This window comes from Heteronotia binoei, chromosome 15 (genome assembly GCF_032191835.1).
Source record: "Heteronotia binoei isolate CCM8104 ecotype False Entrance Well chromosome 15, APGP_CSIRO_Hbin_v1, whole genome shotgun sequence".
In the NCBI taxonomy this organism is placed as follows: Eukaryota; Metazoa; Chordata; class Lepidosauria; order Squamata; family Gekkonidae; genus Heteronotia; species Heteronotia binoei.
Genome location: NC_083237.1, coordinates 52,409,286 through 52,432,392, shown reverse-complemented (window position 1 = coordinate 52,432,392; position 23,107 = coordinate 52,409,286). Strand labels below are relative to the sequence as shown.

Here is a 23,107-nt window from a genome sequence, read left to right as displayed (position 1 = left end):
AACTGAGAAACCTGTAGGAGAACATTTCAGCCTCCCGGTATACTCAGTGGGGGACCCTCAAGGTAGCTGCAGAACAGGAGATTGCTGAATTGCAAGTTGTTACAACATTCAGGACAGTGGAACCCCCAGGGCTTAACCTTTCCTTTCCTTTCCGGAGCTCCTGTGATCAGATGATCTTAAGCAATGACCAAAAGAAATTACTAAAGAAAACTATTTTAGACAGAAATTTAGTGGCCAAGTAGGTTATGTTTGGGTCAGATAGGCAATATTAGAGTTTATTAAATGGAGAGTGTGCTAAAAACAGTGAGATCCAGCAGTTCTCTAAAAGCAGGGTTTTTTTAAAAAAAATTACAATATTTTGTGAGACAGTGTAGCAATTTTATCCTGATTGCAAAGTCAAGGATGATCTGAATATGGAATACAATGAAATCTCCTCTATAATATTTCAGACGAGATAGCAGTAAGGCGAGTGAAAGCAGATGCCTAAAAATATGGGGACTGTTAGGTGTCTCCAGGGCTTTTTTTGTAGCAGGAACTCCTTTGCATATTAGCTCACACTCCCCTGATGTAGCCAATCCTCCAAGAGCTTACAAAAAAGAGCCCTGTAAGCTCTTGGAGCATTTGCTACATCAGGCCTGTTTGGCCTAGTATGCAAAGGAGTTCCTAATACAACCCCCCCCCCCCCCCTGGGTATCTCATGTATATTGGCAGAGTCCAAGCAGGTAAGATACAGACTCTGCAAGAGTAAATCACTGTACTGTTGTAATCTGGTTCCTTAAGGCAATGCTGGACAAGTGAAAGGGGCCTTTGCCTTACCTAGCAAGAAGATGTCTTCAGTTAGAAGCCCTGTCTGCCTTAATCTAGCACTTATTGTCTTCATCCTTCAAGATTGGTAAGAATCTTGTTTAAGAAAGAACAGCAGACCTTCAGCTATGAAGCAAGAATAGTCCTTAGACTTAGCATGAAAGCACTGAGCCATGCTCTAGCTTCAAATTACTTTTGGCCGAGTTCAGCTCTGAGAGATACATCTGAGACACACTGAGGGATTCCCACTATCCTACGTATAAACTGACATAGGGGATGGTCAAAAGATTCTGCAGTCACTGAAATCCAGATAGCAACCCCATATAGAAACTGGGGTATTATTTTAGAACTGAATACCTTAATTGCACCAGAGATATATCTTCCTGCCCCCATGAAGAAGTGGGATATTGCTCCAGCAGCAGGCTTAATCTTATTCAGAGCAAACTTCTGCTGGTGAGACCAGCAGAGGTTTGAAGAGAGAAAACAATCCCCAGGTAGAAGAAATTCCCAACTAGTTCAATAACTGAGTTTGCTATAGTCCATTTAGAAGGACCCAGGGTGCCACGCAGGACTTAACAGAGATATTGGGTTCTTATCTCACTACATAAGCTGGCATCTGCTTGATAATGTTTTTATTATTTGTATGCGGATTTGCTGCTAATCACAGGTTTTACCAATTGCTTTAATCCAATTTTAGTTATATATATTAGTTACTTAAGCATCTTTACTCTTATTAGCTCTTCTTGGCAACTAACCACCAACCTGTATATCAGGGGTGGCCAACGGTAGCTCTCCGGATTTTTTTTGCCTACAGCTCCCATCAGCCGCAGCCAGCATGGCCAATGGTTGGGTTGATGGGAGTTGTAGGAAAAAACATCTGGAGAGCTACCATTGGCCACCCCTGCTATATATAATGCTTGAGAAAGCCTTGTTTCAATGTATCTGTGCATACACATGAAAGCTTATCTCCAGAATTAAACTTTGTTGGTCTTAAAAGTGCAACTGGACTCAAATTTTATTCTGTTTCTAGCTTCAGAGAGGGCAATGATCTCCACTACAAAAAAGCTCCTCACTTTTTTGCATAGAGAAAGATGGAAAGACTACACTTAGAATTCTTCTTTTTCCCATCAGTGAGGCAGGTGGGTGGATGTTTGTATCTTTGGGAAGAGGTATTAAAACATGCAACCTCCTGGGAAACATTTCCATTTGACTCCACCAAATAGTACAAACTTGTCCTAACAGAGTAATCTGCTGACCAGTAGAGGTCGCTGTAAGCTAACTAGACCTCACAGAACAGAGTATAGATGACAGGCTTCACGTTGAAAAAATCCTTCATCCTTCTAAAGAAGTTTTATTCCACCCCACTGCCCTCAACACATGGGATAGATAACAGCATCACCCTTTTGTTTGGGGGGGGGGGGGGGCGGAAGAGGGAGAAAACAACTTTTTGTGTGTGTGTCTCAGTACCAAGAGCAGGAATAGACATGAACCATCATTTGATTTATCAGAAAATCACAAACACACATCAGGAACCAGTAGTGATAAGTTATATTTTGCCTTTTAAATTAAGGGGTCATGCCTTCAATAGAGAGTTCAATGCTTACCAAATCCATAATATGCCCAGCAATACTACTAGCTAAGTTCCATGTGGAATTCACTACCACAGGAGGTGGTGGCGGCCACAAGCATAGCCAGCTTCAAGAGGGGGTTAGATAAAAATATGGAGCAGAGGTCCATCAATGGCTATTAGCCACAGTGTGTGTGTGTGTGTGCGTGTGTGTGTATATATACATATATATAAATTTTTGACCACTGTGTGATACAGAGTGTTGGACTGGATGGGCCATTGGCCTGATCCAACATGGCTTCTCTTATGTTCTTATGTTCTTAAGCCTGAGGTTTAAAGCCCTGGCTGTACCCATGTACCAACTATTTTCCATGCACCTTCTGCTGCCAATGCAAATGAAGAGGCATACGGAACACCAAATGGTAGGTTCCCTTGCATGCTCCATGGCCCAATCCCCCACAAGCGGCCATTCTCCCCACATGCCACCTGAGCACTTAAAAAAATAATAATCAGGAATTGGCATATCACTACAGAGTTAAGGTTCACAAATGTCACTTGCCGATTTTTTAAAAACCTGGAAAAGCCATCTGATGGGGGGGGGGGGGCCTTGGGGAAGGAAAATGGCAACCACGTGGGCTGGGCCTGCAAAAATATACAGTGTGCAAACTGTGACCTTTCCTAGAAGACTGTGTCCAACCAGGACTGTGTTCCCACATCATGTAAAACTGGATTATTTCGACAGGCCTTTAATACCTAAATGGGAGAGGGCTGCCACCCTACACTGCTGAGCAACATCACTTATGGGGAACAATGACCACCAAAGGATCACTGTCAAAAAAAAAGGAAGGATTGTCAAAGAAAGAAAGTTGTGATCCCGCCCATACCGAAAATTTCTGAGTAGCACCACTGAATGTATTTTAATTGTTAATTTTATTAATTTTAAATTGTAAGCTTAAACTGTGTTTTTAACTGATTGCTAGTTGCCCTGAGTCTGCTTGCTGAGAGGGTGGGATAGAAAACTAAAGTAATAAATAAATACATAAGTAAATCCATAAATCATCAGCTATTGCACTATTCTTGCGCTGGAGAAGATGCTGTGGCTCAGTGGAAGAGCATCTGCTAGGAGTGCAGAAGGCCCCAAGTTCAATCCCCAGCATCTCCAGTCAAAAGATCTGGCAGTAGGTGATGTGAAAGACCTGCCTCTGGAGAGCCGCTGCCAGTCTGAGTAGACAATACTGACTTCGATGGACCCAAGGGTCTGTTTCACTACAAGGCAGCTTTGCACGTTCATAAAAACAATAATTTGCAACTGGCTTGCCCAATAGATGCAGAAAAACCAGCTTGGGAGCAATTGTTATAGTACAAGGAAAGCACTATGTCTTATAACACGTGGGTGCAGCCCAGGTTTAGGAAAGAGAGGAGTAAAGCTGGGGAAAACCTGGATAGTAGATGATTAGGAGATACCATATGGATGCTTTTTTTTTTTTAACAAAAACAAACTCTAGCTTGAATGCCACACAAGAGCTAAAGCTCTGTGCAGAAGCAACATCTCTCGAGCCTAAAGGCAACAGTTGTGTTTTGTCCAAAGAACTAATAAAATTGAAAGGACCAGAGACGGAATTCTAGGAGGAGCTTCTCTGCATATTAGGCCACACACCCCTGATGTAGCCAATCCTCTAAGAGCTTACAAGGCTTTCTTTTGTAAACTCTTGGAGGACTGGCTACATTGGGGTGTGTGGCCTAATATGCAAAGGAGCTCCTCCTAGAATTCCACCCCTGGAAAGGACCACCATGTGGTCAAGGATTTACCGCACATCCTGAGTGACAGGACTGCTATGCAAAGAAATGGCAGGCAAGTGTGGGAACATGGCACACGCAGTCAGAAGCTTCTTTGAAATATTTGCTGTCAAAGAGGCAAGTAACTTTTTAAGCATGATGGCTTGCCTCTTCTGCAGCTGCGGCTGCAAAGAAACCTCTGGCTGCACAAAAGTTTCCTTTCCTGAATGTAACATTATTGCTCCTTTGCCTGACACCCCTTGCTAGTCATGGGACATTTTTGTTGTTGTTTCTGCTTCACTAAAATTAGATTGTGGCATGACATGGCTTTGCAGCTGGCTTCCTCTCTGGGAGAAAGAAGTAAAAAACAGAGAAGGAGCAAAGTAGTGATTGTGAACTGAAGTGCGTCTGAAGAAGAAGAAGACGACTGCAGATTTATACGCCACCCTTCTCTCTGAATCAGGGACTCAGAGCAGCTTACAATCTCCTATATCTTCTCCTCCCACAACAGACACCGTGTGAGGTGGGTGGGGCTGAGAGAACACTCACGGAAGCTCTGCGAGAGCTATGGCAAACCCAAGGCCATTCCAGCAGCTGTAAGTGGAGGAGTGGGGAATCAAACGGTTCTCCCAGATAAGAGTCTGCGCACTTCACCACTACAGGGGAAGAAGGTCTGTGAGAGCTACGGCTGACCCAAGGCCATTCCAGCAGCTGCAAGTGGAGGAGTGGGGAATCAAACGCTTCTCCCAGATAAGAGTCTGCACACTTAACCACTACAGGGAAGAAGGTCTGTGAGAGCTATGGCTGACCCAAGGCCATTCCAGCAGCTGCAAGTGGAGGAGTGGGGAATCAAACGCTTCTCCCAGATAAGAGTCTGCACACTTAACCATTACAGGGGAAGAAGGTCTATGAGAGCTATGGCTGACCCAAGGCCATGCCAGCAGCTGTAAGTGGAGGAGGAAGGGATCAAACCCGGTTCTCCCAGGTAAGAGTCTGCACACTTAACCACTACAGGGGAAGAAGGTCTGTGAGAGCTATGGCTGACCCAAGGCCATTCCAGCAGCTGCAAGTGGAGGAGTGGGGAATCAAACGCTTCTCCAGGATAAGAGTCTGCACACTTAACCATTACAGGGGAAGAAGGTCTATGAGAGCTATGGCTGACCCAAGGCCATGCCAGCAGCTGTAAGTGGAGGAGGAGGGGATCAAACCCGGTTCTCCCAGGTAAGAGTCTGCACACTTAACCACTACAGGGGAAGAAGGTCTATGAGAGCTATGGCTGACCCAAGGCCATCCCAGCAGCTGCAAGTGGAGGAGGAGGGGATCAAACCCGGTTCTCCCAGGTAAGAGTCTGCACACTTAACCATTGCATCAAACTCGCTCTCTGACGAGCAGGAGACCCGGGAGGCAGGCAGGCAGGCAGGGAGCCGCCGGCGATCCTCACCTCGCCCTCAGCTTTGCTGCTCTCCCTGATGGCTTTAATCCAGGCCAGCATGTCATCCCGGTCTTCGGCCTGAAAGAGACATTCACAGAAGTCAGCGGTCGTCAGCCGGAAGACGTGCTTCCTCTTGGTGTCGCTGTAGGAGATGTCCACCAGGCACGCTCGGAGGCTGATGGGCGGCTGCTCCTCCTCACCTGGGGGCAGGGCACAAGCCACAGCCTCCCGTCGGTCTTTGCACAGGTAGAGCGAGTGCGAGCGCAGGACAGCGAAGGCCCGCTTCCACTGCCGGATGCCGCCGCCAACTTTCTGTAGGGGGAGGTGGGGGTGGGGAGGGAGAGACAGAGGGAAAGAATTGAGCGTGTGGGATAATGAGGGAGACAGGGCTTTTTTTTGTAGCAGGAACTCCTTTGCATATTAGGCCACACTCCCCTGATGTAGCCAATCCTCTGAAAGCTTACAGGGCTCTTAGTACAGGGCCTACTGTCAGCTCCAGGAGGACGAGCTAATATGCAAAGGAGTTCTTGCTACAAAAAAAAAAAAGCCCTGGAGACAGAGACACACAGAAGGGAGGGGAAGAGGAAGAGCGGAAGGGTAAAGTAGGGCTCGCCTATAACTACAGAGGTGCTGTGTGCAAATTCTGACTAGCAATCCCTCAGTCCCAAAAAAAGGTACAGAGAGATTCAGAGTTGGATCCCACAAAGAAGAAGAAGAGGAATAGGTTTCCATACCCCACTTTTCTTTGCCCTAAGGAGTCTTAAAATGGCTTACAATCATCCTCACTTCCCCTCTTCAAAACAGGCACCTTGTGAGCTAGGAGCACCTGAGAGAGTTCTGAAAGAACTGGGACCAGCTTAAGGTCACCCAGCAGGCTACAAGTGGAGGAGTGGTGGACTCAAACCCAGTTCTTCAGATCAATGTCCACCTCGACACCATGCTGGCCGTCAGTGGAAAGCACTGATGGTCACAGAATTTCCTCACGTTCCCTTCTAACCCTGGGAAAATTTATTCCTGGCACCTGTCTGGAGGCTGCAATGACAAAAGGGTGACAGATTGCTACCATCTCCCTTTCTGCCGCTTCCATCAGCACGGTTCAACTGACAAAAGACAGAGAAGGCAGCATATTCTTTCTCTCCACTAAAGACTCCTGACCTGCTTGGTTTCGCAGCTTCAGGAACAAAGTTTGCTGTGGACGGGAGAAAGATCCAAAATCCTTTTATCCACAGGCTGCATTCAGACATCATGAACACACGAGAGTGTGTTCATGATGAGCATAACCTCGGTTTAACTAGTCAAGCTCTCATTTTTCCTCCTCCCTTTCACACTTGGAGAACAATGGAAGACATCCCGATTTAGCAGATCTTTGATCTAACTTCAGTTTGCTTATGATGCTTAAAGAGAGTAAGTCAACGAACCAGGAGTTGTTTCTTTTTCAGTCACTGGGGCTCTTAATCACACAAGAGCCAAAGCTCTGTGCAGAAGTAACATCTCTCGAGCCTAAAGGCAACAGTTGTGTTTTGTCCAAAGAAATAAAAATTGATAGGACTACCATGTTGTCACCATGTTATCTTGCTTCAAAATTTAACTGACTGACATCTATAATATTCATTGCCCGGGGGGGGTTGTAGCAGGAACTCCTTTGCATATTAGGCCACGCACCCCTGATGTAGCCAATCCTCCTGCAGCTTACAGTAGGCCCTGCAATAAGAACCCTGTAAGCTCTTGGAAGATTGGCTACATCAGGGGTGTGTGGCCTAATATGCAAAGGAGTTCCTGCTACAAAAAAAGCCCTGCCCATTGCCCTTTCCCCCCCGATTATATGACTTTTTTTCCGTCTGCAAATGTGGCCTTGAGATTTGTTTCCTCAGGGGAGCAGCTGAGGAAGAGAGGGAAACTTCAACCCTTTTATATATAAGAGCTTTCAGGAGTTCAAACTCCTCTTTGACACTTTAAGTTTGCACTTTTTTTTTTTTTTTGGCTTTCTTGACCTGCGGAAAAACATACCAAATAATGAAAACTGTAAAAAACCAAATAACATACACAAAGCACATTTGAATGTGTGCTTTTTTTTTTTTTTTTGGATAGCTGCTGAATAAGGATTTCTTAAATTTGCCTTTTAAAAACCAAAAAGACCAAGCCTAATGCGGAAAGGAGGCTGAGGGTACTTGGGAATGTTCAGTCTGGAGAAGAGGAGGCTGAGGGGAGACATGGCTGCTCTCAAAGTATTTGAAGGGTTGGCACTTAGAGGAAGAAGAAGAAGATATTGGATTTATATCCCGCCCTCCACTCCGAAGAGTCTCAGAGCGGCTCACAATCTCCTTTACCTTCCTCCCCCACAACAGGCACCCTGTGAGGTGGGTGGGGCTGGAGAGGGCTCTCACAACAGCTGCCCTTTCAAGGACAACCTCTGCCAGAGCTATGGCTGACCCAAGGCCATTCCAGCAGGTGCAAGTGGAGGAGTGGGGAATCAAACCCGGTTCTCCCAGATAAGAGTCCGCACACTTAACCAGTGGGCAGGGAGCTGTTCCTGTTGGGCAGCAGAGGAGAGGACTCGCAATCATGGGTTCAAATTAAGGGCAGCAGGAAGGTACCAGCTGGAGATGAGGAAAAACTTTTTTCAAGTCAGAGTTGTTCAAGAATGGAAGCTACCAAGGGAGATGGTGAGCTCCCCCTCCCTGGCAGTCTTCATGCAGTGGTCAGGGATGCTCTAGTCCTGGGGTGTCAAACTCATTTGTTACTAGGGCCAGATCTGTCATAAATGAGCCTGTGTGTTATAAAATGTCACGCCAGGAAGTGGAAATACAAACTTTATAAAGGACACAGGTGCTTTTCAAAAAAAGGTGTTTTCTTTGTACCTCTCCCATGGGATCGAGGGAACTTGGCAAAGGAACCTCTGGCTCTTTCCTTCCTTCCCCGGGGACTACGAGGGGGGAGGAGCCTCAGCCAATAGAAGGGAGGCTTGGCTCAGTACTGCTGTGCGATTGAGCGAGCCTCTCAAGGCAAGCTTTCCCTCTCCCCACTTCCTCCTCAAGGGAGAAGCCTCAGCCAATGGAAAAAGTAGAGGCTTTGCTCTGTAGTTCCTGTGCGATTGAGCAAGCCTGCCAAACCAACCTGTGACGCAGAAGGAAGGAAGAGCGGGGAAGGAAGCAGACTTGCTTGCGGGCCTGATAGGAGCTCTAAGGGGTCTGATCTGGCCCCCAGGCCACTAGGCTGATCCTGCATTGAGCAGGGGGTTGGATTAGATGGCCTGTATGTATGGCCCCTTCGAACTCTAATTTCAGCTCTGTGATTCTATGAATACAGCGTACTTCATATTACAGTGATGCATCAGAATTTAACAAAAAAATTAAAATACATAAGTTCAAGTTACATCAGTATCCCTGAAGATCCATCACTATTAGTATTTAAAAGGGGGTTGGACACTGATTGACACTGAGCTCAGGTGGAGGAAATTGTTTGGGTCCCTCCTTCCTGCCTCTACTGCTTTGTTTTGTTTTTCTGTATTTATTTTTTTTAAATGGGGGAAAGAAGAAGGGAAAAACCCTTAAAATCCTGCAACTAAATACACTTTTTTAAAAAGATAAAGGCAAAAATACAACAATAGCAGCAGTAAATCTACACATACGTTTCTATAAACGGTTTCCAGATATCTAAAAATAAGTCCATGTGCAATTACTGTCTAGACGTCATGTGTTCAAAGATTGATGGAGTTCTAAGGTCCTCAATCCATTGATTTACCAGAGGTTCGGCTGCCTCTAACGCATTGCGAATGCCCTCTGGAACAGTTAAGGCCTCATTTTGCACAAGCACTTCAGCTTCTGCTGACCAATAGGAGGGGGAAGAAGAAGACTACGATCACACACACTAAATAGTGCACTTTCAGTCCACTTTCAACTGGATTTTACTGTGTAAATTTGCAAAATCCAGTTGGAAAGTGCACTGAAAGTGGGTTGAAAGTGCATTTTTTAGTGTGTATGATTGCAGCCAATGTCTGGAGGACAACTGGAGGCAGCTATTACTCAAATGCTCAGAACAGTGAAAGAGCTCCAGACCACCTTGGCCAGCCTCCTGGTCCCAGCAGCAGCCTTGCTTCTGGGAAGCCTATGACCACGGGCAGGAAAGCCAACAGTTCTTCCCACTGCTATTTGATCCCCAGCAATTGTACTGAATATATATACTTAGGGCCTTTTATTGTAGCAGGAACTCCTCTGCATATTAGGCCACACCCTCCTGACGTAGCCAATCTTTCTGGAGCTTACAGTAGGCCCTGTACTAAGAGCCCTGTAAGCTCTTGGAGGATTGGCTCCATCAGGGGTGTGTGGCCTAATATGCAAAGGAACCCCTGCTAGAATTCTATCTCTGGACCCTGTACGAAGAGCCCTGTAAGCTCTTGGAGGATTGGCTACATCAGGGGTGTGTGGCCTAATATGCAAAGGATATACTGCATATAAAAAGCCCTGGATATACTGCCTCTGACCCTGGATGCTCCATTCAACCATCACGGCTAACAGCTTTTGATCATGTCCCATCTCAGTTTTCATTTCTTTTTTTTTCTCAACTAAAAATTTGTCAGAAATGCTCCAGCCCCTAGATCATTTTATGGCCCATCTTTTACTGCTTTGCAGCATCTGTTAGCACAGCTGCCAACTGTACACAATATTCCAAAATGGCAGCACCCTGAATCTATTGGAGAGAGTTATGGTTAAGGCCTGTTTTATTTCCAAAGTCTTATCTAACAACCTTTGCATGCCCCTTTCACGGATACAGCATAATTTCCATTGTCAGCTGGCATAGCATAGTGGTTAGAGCAAGGGCCCCCAACAATGGTGGCTGTGGGCGCTGTGGCACTTTTCTGGCACCTACCAAGTGTGTTTAGGAAGTGGGCGGGGCCAGATAGGACTTTTGTCCAGAGAAGTTTCTGATTGGCTGTTATAGGCTTGATTGGCTGTGCAAAATTTTTAAACCACTGCTTGAGCAGCAGCTGTCACCAAAGCACAAGAATCTGGACTGTGTGACTGAAGTTAAGCTGTGGCAACCATTTCTGTCAGCTCTGGGACTATCCTCAATTAAAGAAGGCTTCCAGTTTGGACAGAAACCTGGCTTTACTGATAGATAGAAACAGTAGCAATCAATACTCCCTCTAAGTTGTGGAGTCTCGTGAGCAAAAGTTCTACTTCGTGAGCCACTGGCATTAAAATTGTGAGCTACTGCATAAAATATTGTGCTCTGGGCCCTATTTCCTGAGCTAAGACAAAAATGTGTGAGCTGGAGCTAAAAAACTGTGAGCTACCTCTAACTAATTCAGCTTAGAGGGAACACTGGTAGCAATACACATCTGTGTGAGAACTGACTCACCTTTGGGGTGTCCAGTCCTTTATACCTTATCTAGGGCCGTTATCGCAGCCTGCCAAAAGTACAGTGCAAAAAAGCCCGTGTAAAGCAGTCCGAACTGGTTCCCACCAGCACCTTTCATTCCCTAAACATTAAGCAGTTTGAGCTGTCTCTGAGAAGAGATAATGCGCCTTGACACAGAGGCTTCACTCCCTTCTGCAGGGTAGAAACGGATACTTATGAGCAAAGCCAGAGTGAAGCAGGCACCCTCCCCATTCTTAAGACACAGAGGCATTTCAGCATGCAGAAATATAAAAATGGCAAGGCTACTTGACAATTTTGTGACTAGTTCTGCCTCCTGTAGCAGTCATGTTGTTGCTAAGCCCACCATGCCATGTCAGAATTCCAAATATGCCTGTAGGCTCAAAAAGGTTGGAGACCCCTGGGCTAGAGTGTTGAACTAGGACTAAGGAACCCCAGGCTCCAACCCCCATCTGCTGTGAAATCCACTGGGTGGCCATTCTCTCTCCGCCTAACCTTCCTCACAGGGTCGCTGTGAAGATAAAATGGGGAAGAGAGAACTGTGCATGTTGTAAGCTCCCTGGGGGAAGGGTGAGACAAAGACGCACAGCGGAGACAGAGACAGATTTCGCACTAGGGCTTGTTCTGGGTAGAGAGCCCTTTTGCCCCTGGGGCTTCCCTCCCATTTTTGCATAAGCTGCCGGAGCTGCTAGTTTGCTTGCTTTTCTGCAGCAAGCAGAAACCACTTGTCAGAGGATTTTGCACGCCAACTCCGGGGCAACGTGTGAAAACGGAGAGAAGTCCCAGGAGCAAAAGGGCTCTCCACCCGGAACAAGCCTAGTGTGAAATCGGTCAGAGAGAGAAACAGATAGCAAAGGATCTATCTGTCTGTCAAGAATATATATCTACCCAGGGGTTTTTTTGTAGCAGGAGCTCCTTTGCATATTAGGCCACACACCCCTGATGTAGCCAAACCTCCTGGAGCTTACTGTAGGCCTTGTAATAAAAGCCTTGTAGGCTCTTGGAGGATTGGCTACATAAGAGGGGTGTGGCCTAATATGCAATGGAGTTCCTGCTACAAAAAAAGCCCTGTATCTACCTGTCTGTCCATCCATCCTGACCCCACAGCTACTTTTCCTGGAGAGTCACAGGGCCGAGACATCCTATTGCTGTAAAGGTGAAGTGAGTGGATTCCCAGAGAGAACTCTTTAAGCAGCTCAACTCAGAAGTCAGGCCCATTTAATTCAACGGGCCTGACTCCTAGAAAACTACACCTACCTTGCCTTTCTTGGTGAGGATCTGTTTGTAATGCAGCCACCCCTCTCTCCTCACGTCACTGAAAGTGACGTCAGACAAGTCGGAGGTTGAATGCCGCTTCGACCGGGTGTCTTCAGAGGTGCCCAGGCTGTCCAGAGACTGAAAAGAGGAGAGAAAGAAACAAAAGAAGAATGATAAACATCCCTGACTCGGGGATTGAGATTGCCCTTTCAGTGAAAGGGAGGGAAGCAGAGGAGATAAAGGAGGAACAGAACACAACAGCTGCTCAGAATGGATTAAGATACTGATGCGAGACTGGGCAGAGACGAGAGAGGGGTGGGTGAGTTTGGGAGGTGGGGGAAGAAGAATATTGGCTCCTGCGATAGCTATAGACAATAAACCGGATTGAAAGAACACCAAATGTAGTGACAGTCATGGAATGGGCCTTTTCTATCTGTCTCCTCCCTGCTGCGTAAGGGTACCCACTAGAGTTCCCACTCCCTGGGTGGAGTCAGGGGATCCCCCAGTTTTGGGGGCTTCTGCCCGCCACCAGCACGCATATAAATGAATGTCTTTGTGGAAAAAACATGGTTTGAGGGCAATCATAAGAGTTTTGCCTCAGAGTGTCGCCACCCGATGTTCCCAACGTGATGATGTCACTTCCGTGTGATGTCACTGTGTCAGCAATGTAGCTGTTTGAGTATGGACCCCTGCCCCACTTCCAGAAATCTCCTTCCCACCCACCCAACCCAAGTACCCCATTCCACTTTCAGACTTCCTCAACCCCAAAGGGGAAGCCGGAACAGTGGCCTTTCATTTAACACACATTCTGTTTAAACTCTCAATCAATGTATGGGGTGAAGACCAGGGTAGGCAGCCTCTACTGACCTACATTTATGAGAAAGGAGAGTCAAAAAACACCTACCCCATCCGTGAAGAAGCTTCGTAACATCCGAAGGCTCGGGACACGGCTAGGCAACCTCCTGAGGAAAGACCATCCATACAGTTGGGTGTGAGCAATACAAACACTGAAAGGGACAAGGCAAATCTGAGAGGGGGGGTGGGGTGGAGGGAACGGGAAGACACGCTTACCTCAGATGTTTCCCTTCATCCCGAAATGTATTCAGACCATCGTCACATGACTTGGAGCGCTCTGTGGTTATGGCTAAGAGGTAGGAAGACCGGCGACTGGCTTTGATGTTGCCTGTGACAGAAGGGATGTTGCCAAAGATGAATGGCGGAAGTTGGAGGCACTGGAAAGGCGGAAGCTCTGTCCAGCACCAGATGAAGGCAGGGCCATTGGGCTCACCTGCCTGCCCAGACTCTATCCTGCACTACCCTCACCTGCCTGTGCTGCCTGCGGAAAGCAGGTGTCCAGAGGAGGAAGGGGGCACATGGGAAGACGTCACCCAGATAGTCACAAGCCAAGATGATTGGGGGTATGGAGGAATACTTTCCAATTCTAAATATGACCATGAGTCGGAACATTCTGAGCATGAGCAAAAGCCCCTGAGTCATCCCAAGGGGAATTTATACTGGGCACCTCTCCCAGTCCTCAAATTTATATTGGTCACCTCCTGTCTGTCGGTGTGGCAAACTCTCATAATCCCATCAGAAAATTAAAGGGAAGCATCCACAAGATCACACTGCTAGGGGGTATGTGTGTGTCCTAAATCCCAAGCAGATCAAAGCTGATTCCATGAGACAAGTAAAATAATATCTTTGCCAAAACCGAATCTGCAGTCAAAAGCTGATGATGGCAATTTGGATCACTATTCTGCTGCTCGTAGGCTGATTTATGGGAAGGTGGATTAAAAATAAGTATCACCTTGTGGTGGCGTTTCATTGGAGGGGAAGCTGTGCTATTCTCACTGATTCGCCTAACCTGTTTAGAAGTCACACGGAATAAGAATCCGAAAGCACTTTATAGATTTTTGTAGAAGTGATTGTATTTAACTTGTGAAAGGCCAGCCATTTTGTCTGGAGAAAGGGCCTGCTGGTTACTGTGACCTCCCTCAGCACACACACCCCATTGGTCCTTGTTGATGGAACCCAGACCACGGAGTGTCATGAGTGGGATACAGATTTTCATCTCACCACTACAATCCCGACTGCACACCATACAAATGTGAAGGGAAGCCATCCTCTTGGGAGAAAGTGCAGCTATGCACTTGGATACCACTAGGCCAGAGGATTAAACCTGCTTTCACTGCTTATATTCACTGCTTATATATTTTATATTTTCATTGCTTACATTCACTGCTTATTTATTTTACTTTCTTTGCAGCCCTCTTTTCTTCTCAATGGGGACCCAAAGCTGTTTCCATCATCCCCCTCCCCCCTTCATTTTGTTCTCACAATTCTGTGAGGAAAGAGTGCGACTGGCCCAAGGTTACCCGGCGAGCTTCCATGGCAAAGAGGGGATTTGAACTGGGGCATCTTTACACATTCCCACTTTCTTCACTTGTGAGTCCCTGTTGCTTTTTTTTTTTTTTTTTTTGAGGCGTGGGGTCCTGCTCTGCACACGTTTTGTTCCCTCTCGTGGTCAATTTGATTTTACATTGGTTTCTGTCTCACAAAAAACCCCTGCAGTTTAAATCTGAGGGGAGATATGGCGGAGATATTGAATCAACCACTAGAGGGAGCAAAAAAACTTGCAGAATAGGAAAAAATTCCAAAGAAACAGCAACTTACAAGCAAGGAAGATGAGAATGCAGAAAAAGCCTCAGAGTTCCTAGTCTTGACAGTATAGCCATTACACTACCCTAGCTCCCGTCTCTGAGGAAAAAATCGAAAAGGGGAGTGTCAGTAGCCACATTTTGCCCACCTTCAACTATGTTTCCAAATTGTGGCTTGATTACCACATAGAATTCAGAGAATCCATTTAGCATAGAGTTACCACTTAGCCTCACTCTGAGTTCCACCAGCTGCATGACACTCAGTAGGTGATGGAATCCTGTGAACTGGCTTTCACATCTGCAAGAGCCCTTGTAGCAGGTCAGGCACGCATATGATGCACACCACAAGATAAGACTGAAGGCCTAACCGCAATATAGGACCACAGCTGAAATCAGACATACGTTGTGAGTTCCCTGTGGGAATTCTATTGCCAGGCACGCAGAGACTGGATCAGGACTGCAGTATAAAGGGGGAAGCCTTTTCCCCCATAGCATTTCATCAACCAGAAACAGCCCCAGAGGACCCAATTTGACCCACTGGGGGCTCCATGGGTACTGATGGGATACGCATACGTCTTTCCCCAATGGGGCAGACTGCTGCCTCTTGAAGGCCATTTCAGGCCAAGAAAATGGCACAGAAGAACAGTTTAACCTCCATCTCCCCACATTCCACAGTTCTGGTCCAAATTAGGATGGGGAATTCACACCACACATCTGACTGAACAACCCAACTGCATTAGTTACACTAACTGTGGCTACAGATGGCCATTTTTCATTTGTGTTCTTGAAGGCCTGCCAATATTGGGATGGGTTGGACTGAGTGAGCGAGGATTCTGCTACACCTTATGATTTAATCTTTGTTTACTTTAAATAACATTTTATGTGGTTTTTTTTTCCTTATGTAGGTTTAACTGCCAGGATTGCTTTAGCAAGGAGGTGGTCAGGGAGTGGGGGAGAAGAGGGAAAATGTTGTCCTTTCATGCCTTGCTATTTTTTTTTTACTGAAACCCCCCCACCCGCCCACGTGCTTTTAACCCCAATGGAGAAAAACTTGTGAAGTTCTCATATTTCCCGCATACAAACACACTGGGGATAAAAGCAGCGCAAGAATAATTTTTACCAGTGAGTAAACAGTAGAGGATGAGAGGATTAAAGTCTCTCCCCCCCCCCCCCCCGCTCAGTGCCGTTCTTCTTGGTGAAGCAATCTTACCCAGCTAAATTTGCAAAGAAAAAACTGTTGCGCATATTACGCACAGAAGAAATGGTCATGCACAGTTGAGCTCTGAGAGCCACAGAACAAGATCCCGTCTTGGATGTTGGTGTCCTCTCCCTCCCCCTTGACCTATCCCACCTTTACTCACCTGGGGGGAAAGACCAGAGAGAAGACAAGTTGGGGCCTAGCCACTCAGATTCTGATTTGTTGCAGACATTTTTGCATATGCTGGTGTATTAGACTGAATACCTAACATACTAATGTCAAGATATACATTCTTCTTTAAATTAAACACATATGCCATCTGGTATGCCTTAGACATGGTCTCTCCCAGACCTCTGGCAGCTGTAAGACATGCTTTCCCTCCACTAAATTAAAACTGGAAATTCCCTTCTGCCACAATTCAGTGCGCATGTCCTGAGAATTAAGTCTCAATGGATTCAGTGGTACTTCTGAGCTAACATGAGTAAGAGTCGGCTGTTCACTCTTTACACAGGAAAAGGTGATTCATTTTTAAAGTATGAAAAGACTGAGAATTAAGCTGCCCCAAAAGAAGACCATTTCATGTGCTGATGCAAGAGTCTCTCTTCTTGTGCGGAAGAAAGGCCAGACCAGAACCAGGAGTCTCTCTTCTTGCAAGAAAAAAAGGCCAGGTCAGGCCAGAACAGGGAATCATGCAGAGACATACACAACAGGCAGCTTCTTCCATGGACGGGTAATTTGGGCTCACAAGAGACTTCAATTATTCAATTTCTCGCAGCACATAAGCAATCCTCTTGCAGTAATTCCATTTAGGCATGATGACTTCAGACTCTTCCTGCCTGCCTTGCCGGTCAGCTTATGTATGATTCAATTTTGGTGGAATTTATTATGCGCTTCCACACTCTTTAATAGTGCAATACGAGGAAGAATTATAGCCTTCTAAGCCCACTGCCTCATTCAGATTTGCTTTTCAAAAAAAGTTCATGTGTATAGTCGTCTCATTCAAATTTCTTTCCAGCTTTCAATTTACGGCTCCTCTTTGATTTATGAATCTTCACATTAAAAAGAAAAAAACACCTATGTGCAGGGCATTTTTTTTAAACAAAAACTCCTTTGCATATTAGGCCTCACACCCCTGATGTAGCCAATCCACCAAGAGCTTATAGGGCCTACTGTAAGCTCCAGGAGGATTGGCTACATCAGGAGTGTGTGGCCTAATATGCAAAGGAGTTCCTGTTAAAAAAAAGCCCTGCCTATGTGTGGTGCTTGCCCAGGGGATTAACTTTACCTTTATGTGTGGAAAGAACTGAATTTAACAACACATAATTTATGCCTTAAAATTAATCAAAGTTTAAACCGAGGCTCTCTTTTCCAAAAACGAAGGAAAATGCCAAATTCGAAGTATCTAAAATGGACAAAGCCAGCTTTCACATTTTTTTGCCAAACGTTCAGTCTGAGTGAAATTTAGCATCCCATAATGTTAAGACTCCACCCACACAGGGGGGACTTCCTCAGCCAGGTGGGAATAGGCTCACTGCCCCACCTTTCCGATCACCATCTCCAGCCCAAATCACCTGGAATTCAAAGTCAGTCAGGAGAGGGAAGGGAGGGGAGAAGGACGCACACTTACTGCAATCTTGGGAGTAATGGCGATTGATTGCGAAGGTAAAAGTGGGTGAGGAGGGGCTGGCCGACAGCACGGGGGCAGAATTCATGGCGCTGGAGACAACAGAGGAGGCGGGGATGTGTTTCGCCGTCAGGTCAATGCTGGGGCTCGTCGGCTCATCTGGAATAGGAGAGTGCATAGGGGTGAAATGATGAATGAATGGGGTAGGTGGGGGGCAACCAGTTGACAGAGCTACCCCCAGAAGTGACAACTTCTCCACCCTGAAACATTATCCCCAAAGAATCGCTGGCGGTGAGATGCAAGGGACAGTCTGCTAGGGTTTCCAGTCTCCAAGTAGCGGCTAGAGTTCTCCCAGAATTATAACTGGTTTCCAGTTAACAGGAATCAGCTCCTCCAGAGAAAAGGGTGACTTTGGCATTATACCCAACTGATACCCGTCCCCTTCCCACACCCTGCCCTCCCCAGGCTCTGCCCCCCTAAATCTCCACGAATTTCCCAACCCAATTATTGAAGAACCAGGGGTAGGACTTACAAAATGGCAAGCTGCTCTCTCTCTTCCTCTTGGAATAACAAAGTGGAAAACTTAAGTTATAGTAGCCAAAACAACAAAAAATGTGCCAGGAGTTGACACTCTTCTAGACACAATCGGTATCACTCCCTTCTTTTTAATTTTTATTTTTTTAATTAAAGTGCAATGAACCAGCATAATCGGAACCAGCATGAAGGGCAAACTATGCCCTGTAAAACAATGAAGGAAGAGAAATGTACGCAGTTATAATTCATTCATTCTTTAACTGTTCATTCCTAAGAGCTTAAGGATTAAAAAATAAATAAAGGATCTATCACTTCCAACTTCTATTTAGAACCTTGGAACGAAAAGTGCTGAAAACAGGTGGTGTGGTTTTGACATAAGAACATAAGAGAAGCCATGCTGGATCAGGCCAATGGCCCATTCGGTCCAGCACTCTATCACACAGTGGCCAAAAAACCCCAGGTGCCATCAGGAGGTCCATCCATGGGGCCAGGACACTAGAAGCCCTCACACTGTTGCCCTTCTCAAGCACCAAGAATACAGAGCATCACTTGCCCCAGACAGAGAGTTCCAACAATACGCTATGGCTAATAGTCACTGATGGACCTCTGCTCCATATGTTTATCCAGTCCCCTCTTGAAGTTGGATATGCTTGATTGCGTGTGCTGTGACCCCCCCAGCCGAGACACTTGAACAAGCGACACAATTTTTATCACAAAATTATTTTAAAAACCCGCCGCCCCTGATTTCAAGCAAAGCCTCTGAAGCTACCAGTAAGAGCTAACTGCAGGGTTCTTTTTGGGGTGGAGGGTTGCCAGCTTTGGGTTGGGAAGTATCTGGAGATTTTGGGGGCAGACGCTGGAGAGGGTGGGGTCTGGGGAAGGGAGGGACCTCAGCAGGGTATAAGACCATAGAGTCCACCCTCCAAGGCAGCCATTTTCTCCAGGGGAAGTGATCTCTGTAGTCTAGGGATCAACTGTAATAGTGAGAGATCTCCAGGTGCCATCTGGAGTTTGGCAACCCTAAAGGGTGGGGCTTTGGGTGTTATGTCCCTGGGCAAGAGTCTCATCCGCCCTGACTGAGAGCGCTCACCTCCGCAATCCCAAATCCATTCTTCTTGCTCACCCGTGAAACAGGTCTGGGAGAGAAACGGGGTGGGTGGTGAATTAGGAATTCCACCAGTCTGGGGACCGGCTGCTCTCAGGGAGTCTGCCAGTTTATCTCTAGCCCTCAGCAAGTTGCCAGCCCTGCCCAGTGGTGGCGCCAGCCGTGGTGTCACAATTGCATTCTGCTGCAGTGATTAGCATGTCAGACCAGAATCTGGGAGACCCAGGTTCGAATCCCTGCTCCTCCGCGGAAACTGTCTGGCTGACCTTAGCACAGTCACTCTCTCTGCCTCTCATCCTAACAAACCTCATAGGACTACTGTCATGAGGATATAACGAAGGAGGAGATAAAACTGTAAGCTGCATTGTGGGGGAAAATGGAATATAAATACTTCAATAAATGAAATCTGTGACAATGCAGAATTCTTCATTGAATCTGACAGTTGCGGTTTTGCTGTCTCGTTTCTGTTGCTTATATGTTCTGTGTCCCAACCTGGATGGCCCAAACTAGCGAGATCTCATCATATCTCGGAAGCTAAGTAGAGTCAGCTGTTAGGGTTGCCGATCCCCAGTTTGGAGGCCCTCCCCCCACTTAAGAGTTACCAGAAAGTGGGGAGGGGAGGAAATGTACACTGAGCACTCCATTATGCCTTATGTCTCCATAGAATATAATGCAGGATCAATCTGTGGGTATCTGGGGCTTTGTGCGGGGGGAGCCTGTTTTTTTAAGGTAGAGGCACCACATTCTCATCATAGCATCTAGTGCCTCTCCTAACAAAACCCCTCCAAGTTCCTAAAGATTGGGCCAAGGGGTCCAATTCTATGAGCCCCCAAAGAAGGTGCCCCCATCCTTCATTATTTCTGATGGAAGGCATCAAAAGGAAAGTGGTCCCTTTAAATGCGATGGCCAGAACTACCTTCAGAGTTCAATCACATTTGTCACAACCTTGCTCCTGGCTTCACCCCCAAAGTCTCCTGGCTCTAACCCGACAGTCCCCAGGTATTTCCTGAGTCAGACCTGGCAATCCTAACTGTGGTCAGTACTTGGATGGAAGACTACCAAGGAAGTCCTGGGTTGTTACACAGAGGCAAGCAATGACAAACCATCTCTGAAGGCTTCTTACCTTGAAAACCCTATGGGGATCGCCATAAATCAGCTGTGATTTGATGGCCAAACATATATATATATTCTGCACAATATCTAGAATATTGTTGTCACGAATTTAATTAACAATTAACTACATTAACAGTTCAGAACAAGAGACCAATACAAAACAGGAAAAGAAAGCCTGCTTTCACAAATAAAGCTATGTAGCTTTTGGCAGGGAGGGCGGGATATAAATCATACAAACAAACAAATTACTGATAACTAACATGTGGATTAATAATCCATGGTTTCTACAGCCCAAATTGTGAGTTCTTTATTAGGCAGTGACGCGTTCAAGGTCTCACAATAAATAAGAAAGCAAAGTTAGAGTCCAGTGGCACCTTTGAGACAAACAAAGTTTAATTCTGGGTATAAGATTTCGTGTACATGCACACTTCTTCACACAAAAGCTTATACCCGTGATATCACTTCACAAAAAAAAAATCTTATTCACACAAAAGCTTATACCGGAAGGCCGATTCACAGGCACAGCATATAAAGACAGAGTTTGTAAATGTGGATGTGGTCAGCTTGTGTCTGTACAACATATTTTATTGGAGTGTAAAATCTGGTCTGATTTGAGGGAAAGGTATTTGACCTCTCTCTGAATAGGCTATGTGAATTTCTTATCTAAAAAAAAAAAATTATCCAGTTTTTCTCTACAGATGAGGACAGGAAAACTACCTTTGAGTTGCTAAATATTTAGCTGTGGTGGTTCCCTGTGAGAGGGCTGGATCTTGATCTGGTCAAGACCTTAGGGTCAAAAGAACAGTAAGATAAGAAGACATTACAAGGCCGTGATATCACTTCCAGGTACTTCCACCCACTGAGTGCCATCCATTCATTGTCAAAATACTCACATGATAAGTCTAAAGGGGTAGGCCCTGTTTAGTTGTAGCAAGAAAATAAAGGGGGCGGGGCCCACTGGCCTGACAAAATTTATTCCAATGTGAGCTTTTGTGAGTCAGAGTTCACTGCACTGGAATGAATGGAAACACCCACATTTCAAACAAGGCCACATCCGCGCGAGCCGACAAAAAGTCAAAGAGCCTCTCCTTGGTCCCACTCACAAAGCAAGGTGAAGCCCCATCCTGATGGCAGAAGGCCTGAGGAAGACTGAATATTCTGCCAAGCCTTTTGTCCATCACCGCCTCAACACCACTTCTGCCAAGCTCAACACTGTCACAGAAGCCTATTTATGACCAAAGTGGGAGTCAAGTTGCACCTTTAAGACCAACAAAGTTTTACTCAGAATGTAAGCTCTCGTATGCATGCATACGAAAGCTTACATTCTGAATAAAACTTTGTTGGTCTTATAGGTGCCACTGGACTCCAACTTTGTTCTATTGCTTCAGGCCAACATAGCTGCCCACTTGGATCTACCTATTTATGACTGTTTTCTTTGTGCCCAGCTGTTCTGAAGTGGACCAAGAGCAACACGGAGTTGCCAAACGAGTCACCAAGAGAAAATAGACAAATGGAGAGGTGGGCAGAAGGGGCAGAAGGAGGGATAAGAAGAGCGTTGCCTATAACCTAAACACAACTGCAGTCAGCGTTGCCTATAACCTAAACACAACTGCAGTCTTTGCCTGGCTTCTAATAAATGAATCAGCAACTCTGGGCAGCTGTGAAAAGGGACCATCACAAGACAAGAGGGGAGCTTATCGTTGGAACTCTCTGTCTGGGGCAGTGATGCTCTGTATTCTTGGTGTTTGGGGGGGGCACAGTGGGAGGGCTTCTAGTGTCCTGGCCCCAGTGTTGGACTTCCTGATGGCACTTGGGCGGGGGGGAGTTGCCACTGTGTGACACAGAGTGTTGAACTGGAAGGGCCATTGGCCTGACCCAATATGGCTTCTCTTATGTTCTTATGAGCTGTTTTTTGATGGATGGCACCCGAGTGGCCAGGGTGACATCCAAATGAGTGGACAGCAAAGAGGTGAGCAAATCATGCAGATCCTGACCACTCATCATCCAGCCAGTTTGCAGGGTTGCCGACCTCTAGGTGGTATGTAGTACGAATACAACCCTCAGGTTATAGTGACAAATAACTATGTAATAAAAGATACAATAAAGTCCCATACAGTCTCTTCTCATTATTCAAAATTTATTAAAAAAAAAAAGTCCATAATTATCTTGTTCTCGAAGAACTGATCTCCAGGGGACAGTGATAGGGCTGCTAAGCCCCCAGTCCGGGTGGGGGTTCCCAACCTGCCGGCCCACATTGGGCTGGCAGGGGAAACTTCCCCGGACGTCGCCGGCATGATGACGTCACCTGGAAATGATGTCATCAAGCTGGCAGCATCACGTGGCATCCATTCTAGGAGTTTCCAGGAAAACTCTATGGTTTTCCCAGACGCTGTAGCCATTTGGGAGGGGAAAACTCTATGGTACAACAGGAAAACTCTATGGAAGAAGAAGACGACGACATTAGATTATATTCCGCCCCCACTCAAGAGTCTCAGAGCGGCTCACAATCTCCTTTATCTCCCTCCCCCACAACAAACACCGTGTGAGGTGGGTGGGGCTGAGAGAGCTCTTCCAGAAGCTGCCGTTTCAAGGACAAGCTCTGTGATAACTATGGCTGACCCAAGGCCATGCTAGCAGGTGCAAGTGGAGGAGTGGGGATTCAAA

At 46.2% G+C, this 23,107-nt stretch overlaps 1 protein-coding gene across 3 annotated transcripts in view; it reads right to left on the bottom strand.

Annotated features, from left to right (window-relative positions):
- ARHGAP23 (Rho GTPase activating protein 23) overlaps positions 1-23,107 on the bottom strand; it is a 260,033-nt gene that overhangs the window by 32,402 nt on the left and 204,524 nt on the right. For 2 of the 3 annotated variants that reach the window (XM_060256177.1, XM_060256174.1), the window contains exons 8-12: positions 17,695-17,850; positions 13,284-13,395; positions 13,117-13,174; positions 12,213-12,350; positions 5,589-5,891 (exon numbers count right to left, since the gene is read on the bottom strand). In XM_060256177.1, the coding sequence (XP_060112160.1) occupies positions 5,589-5,891; positions 12,213-12,350; positions 13,117-13,174; positions 13,284-13,395; positions 17,695-17,850 (767 nt within the window). The remainder of the gene's footprint in view (positions 1-5,588; positions 5,892-12,212; positions 12,351-13,116; positions 13,175-13,283; positions 13,396-17,694; positions 17,851-23,107) is intronic. The other variant, XM_060256176.1, reaches the window with a different exon arrangement.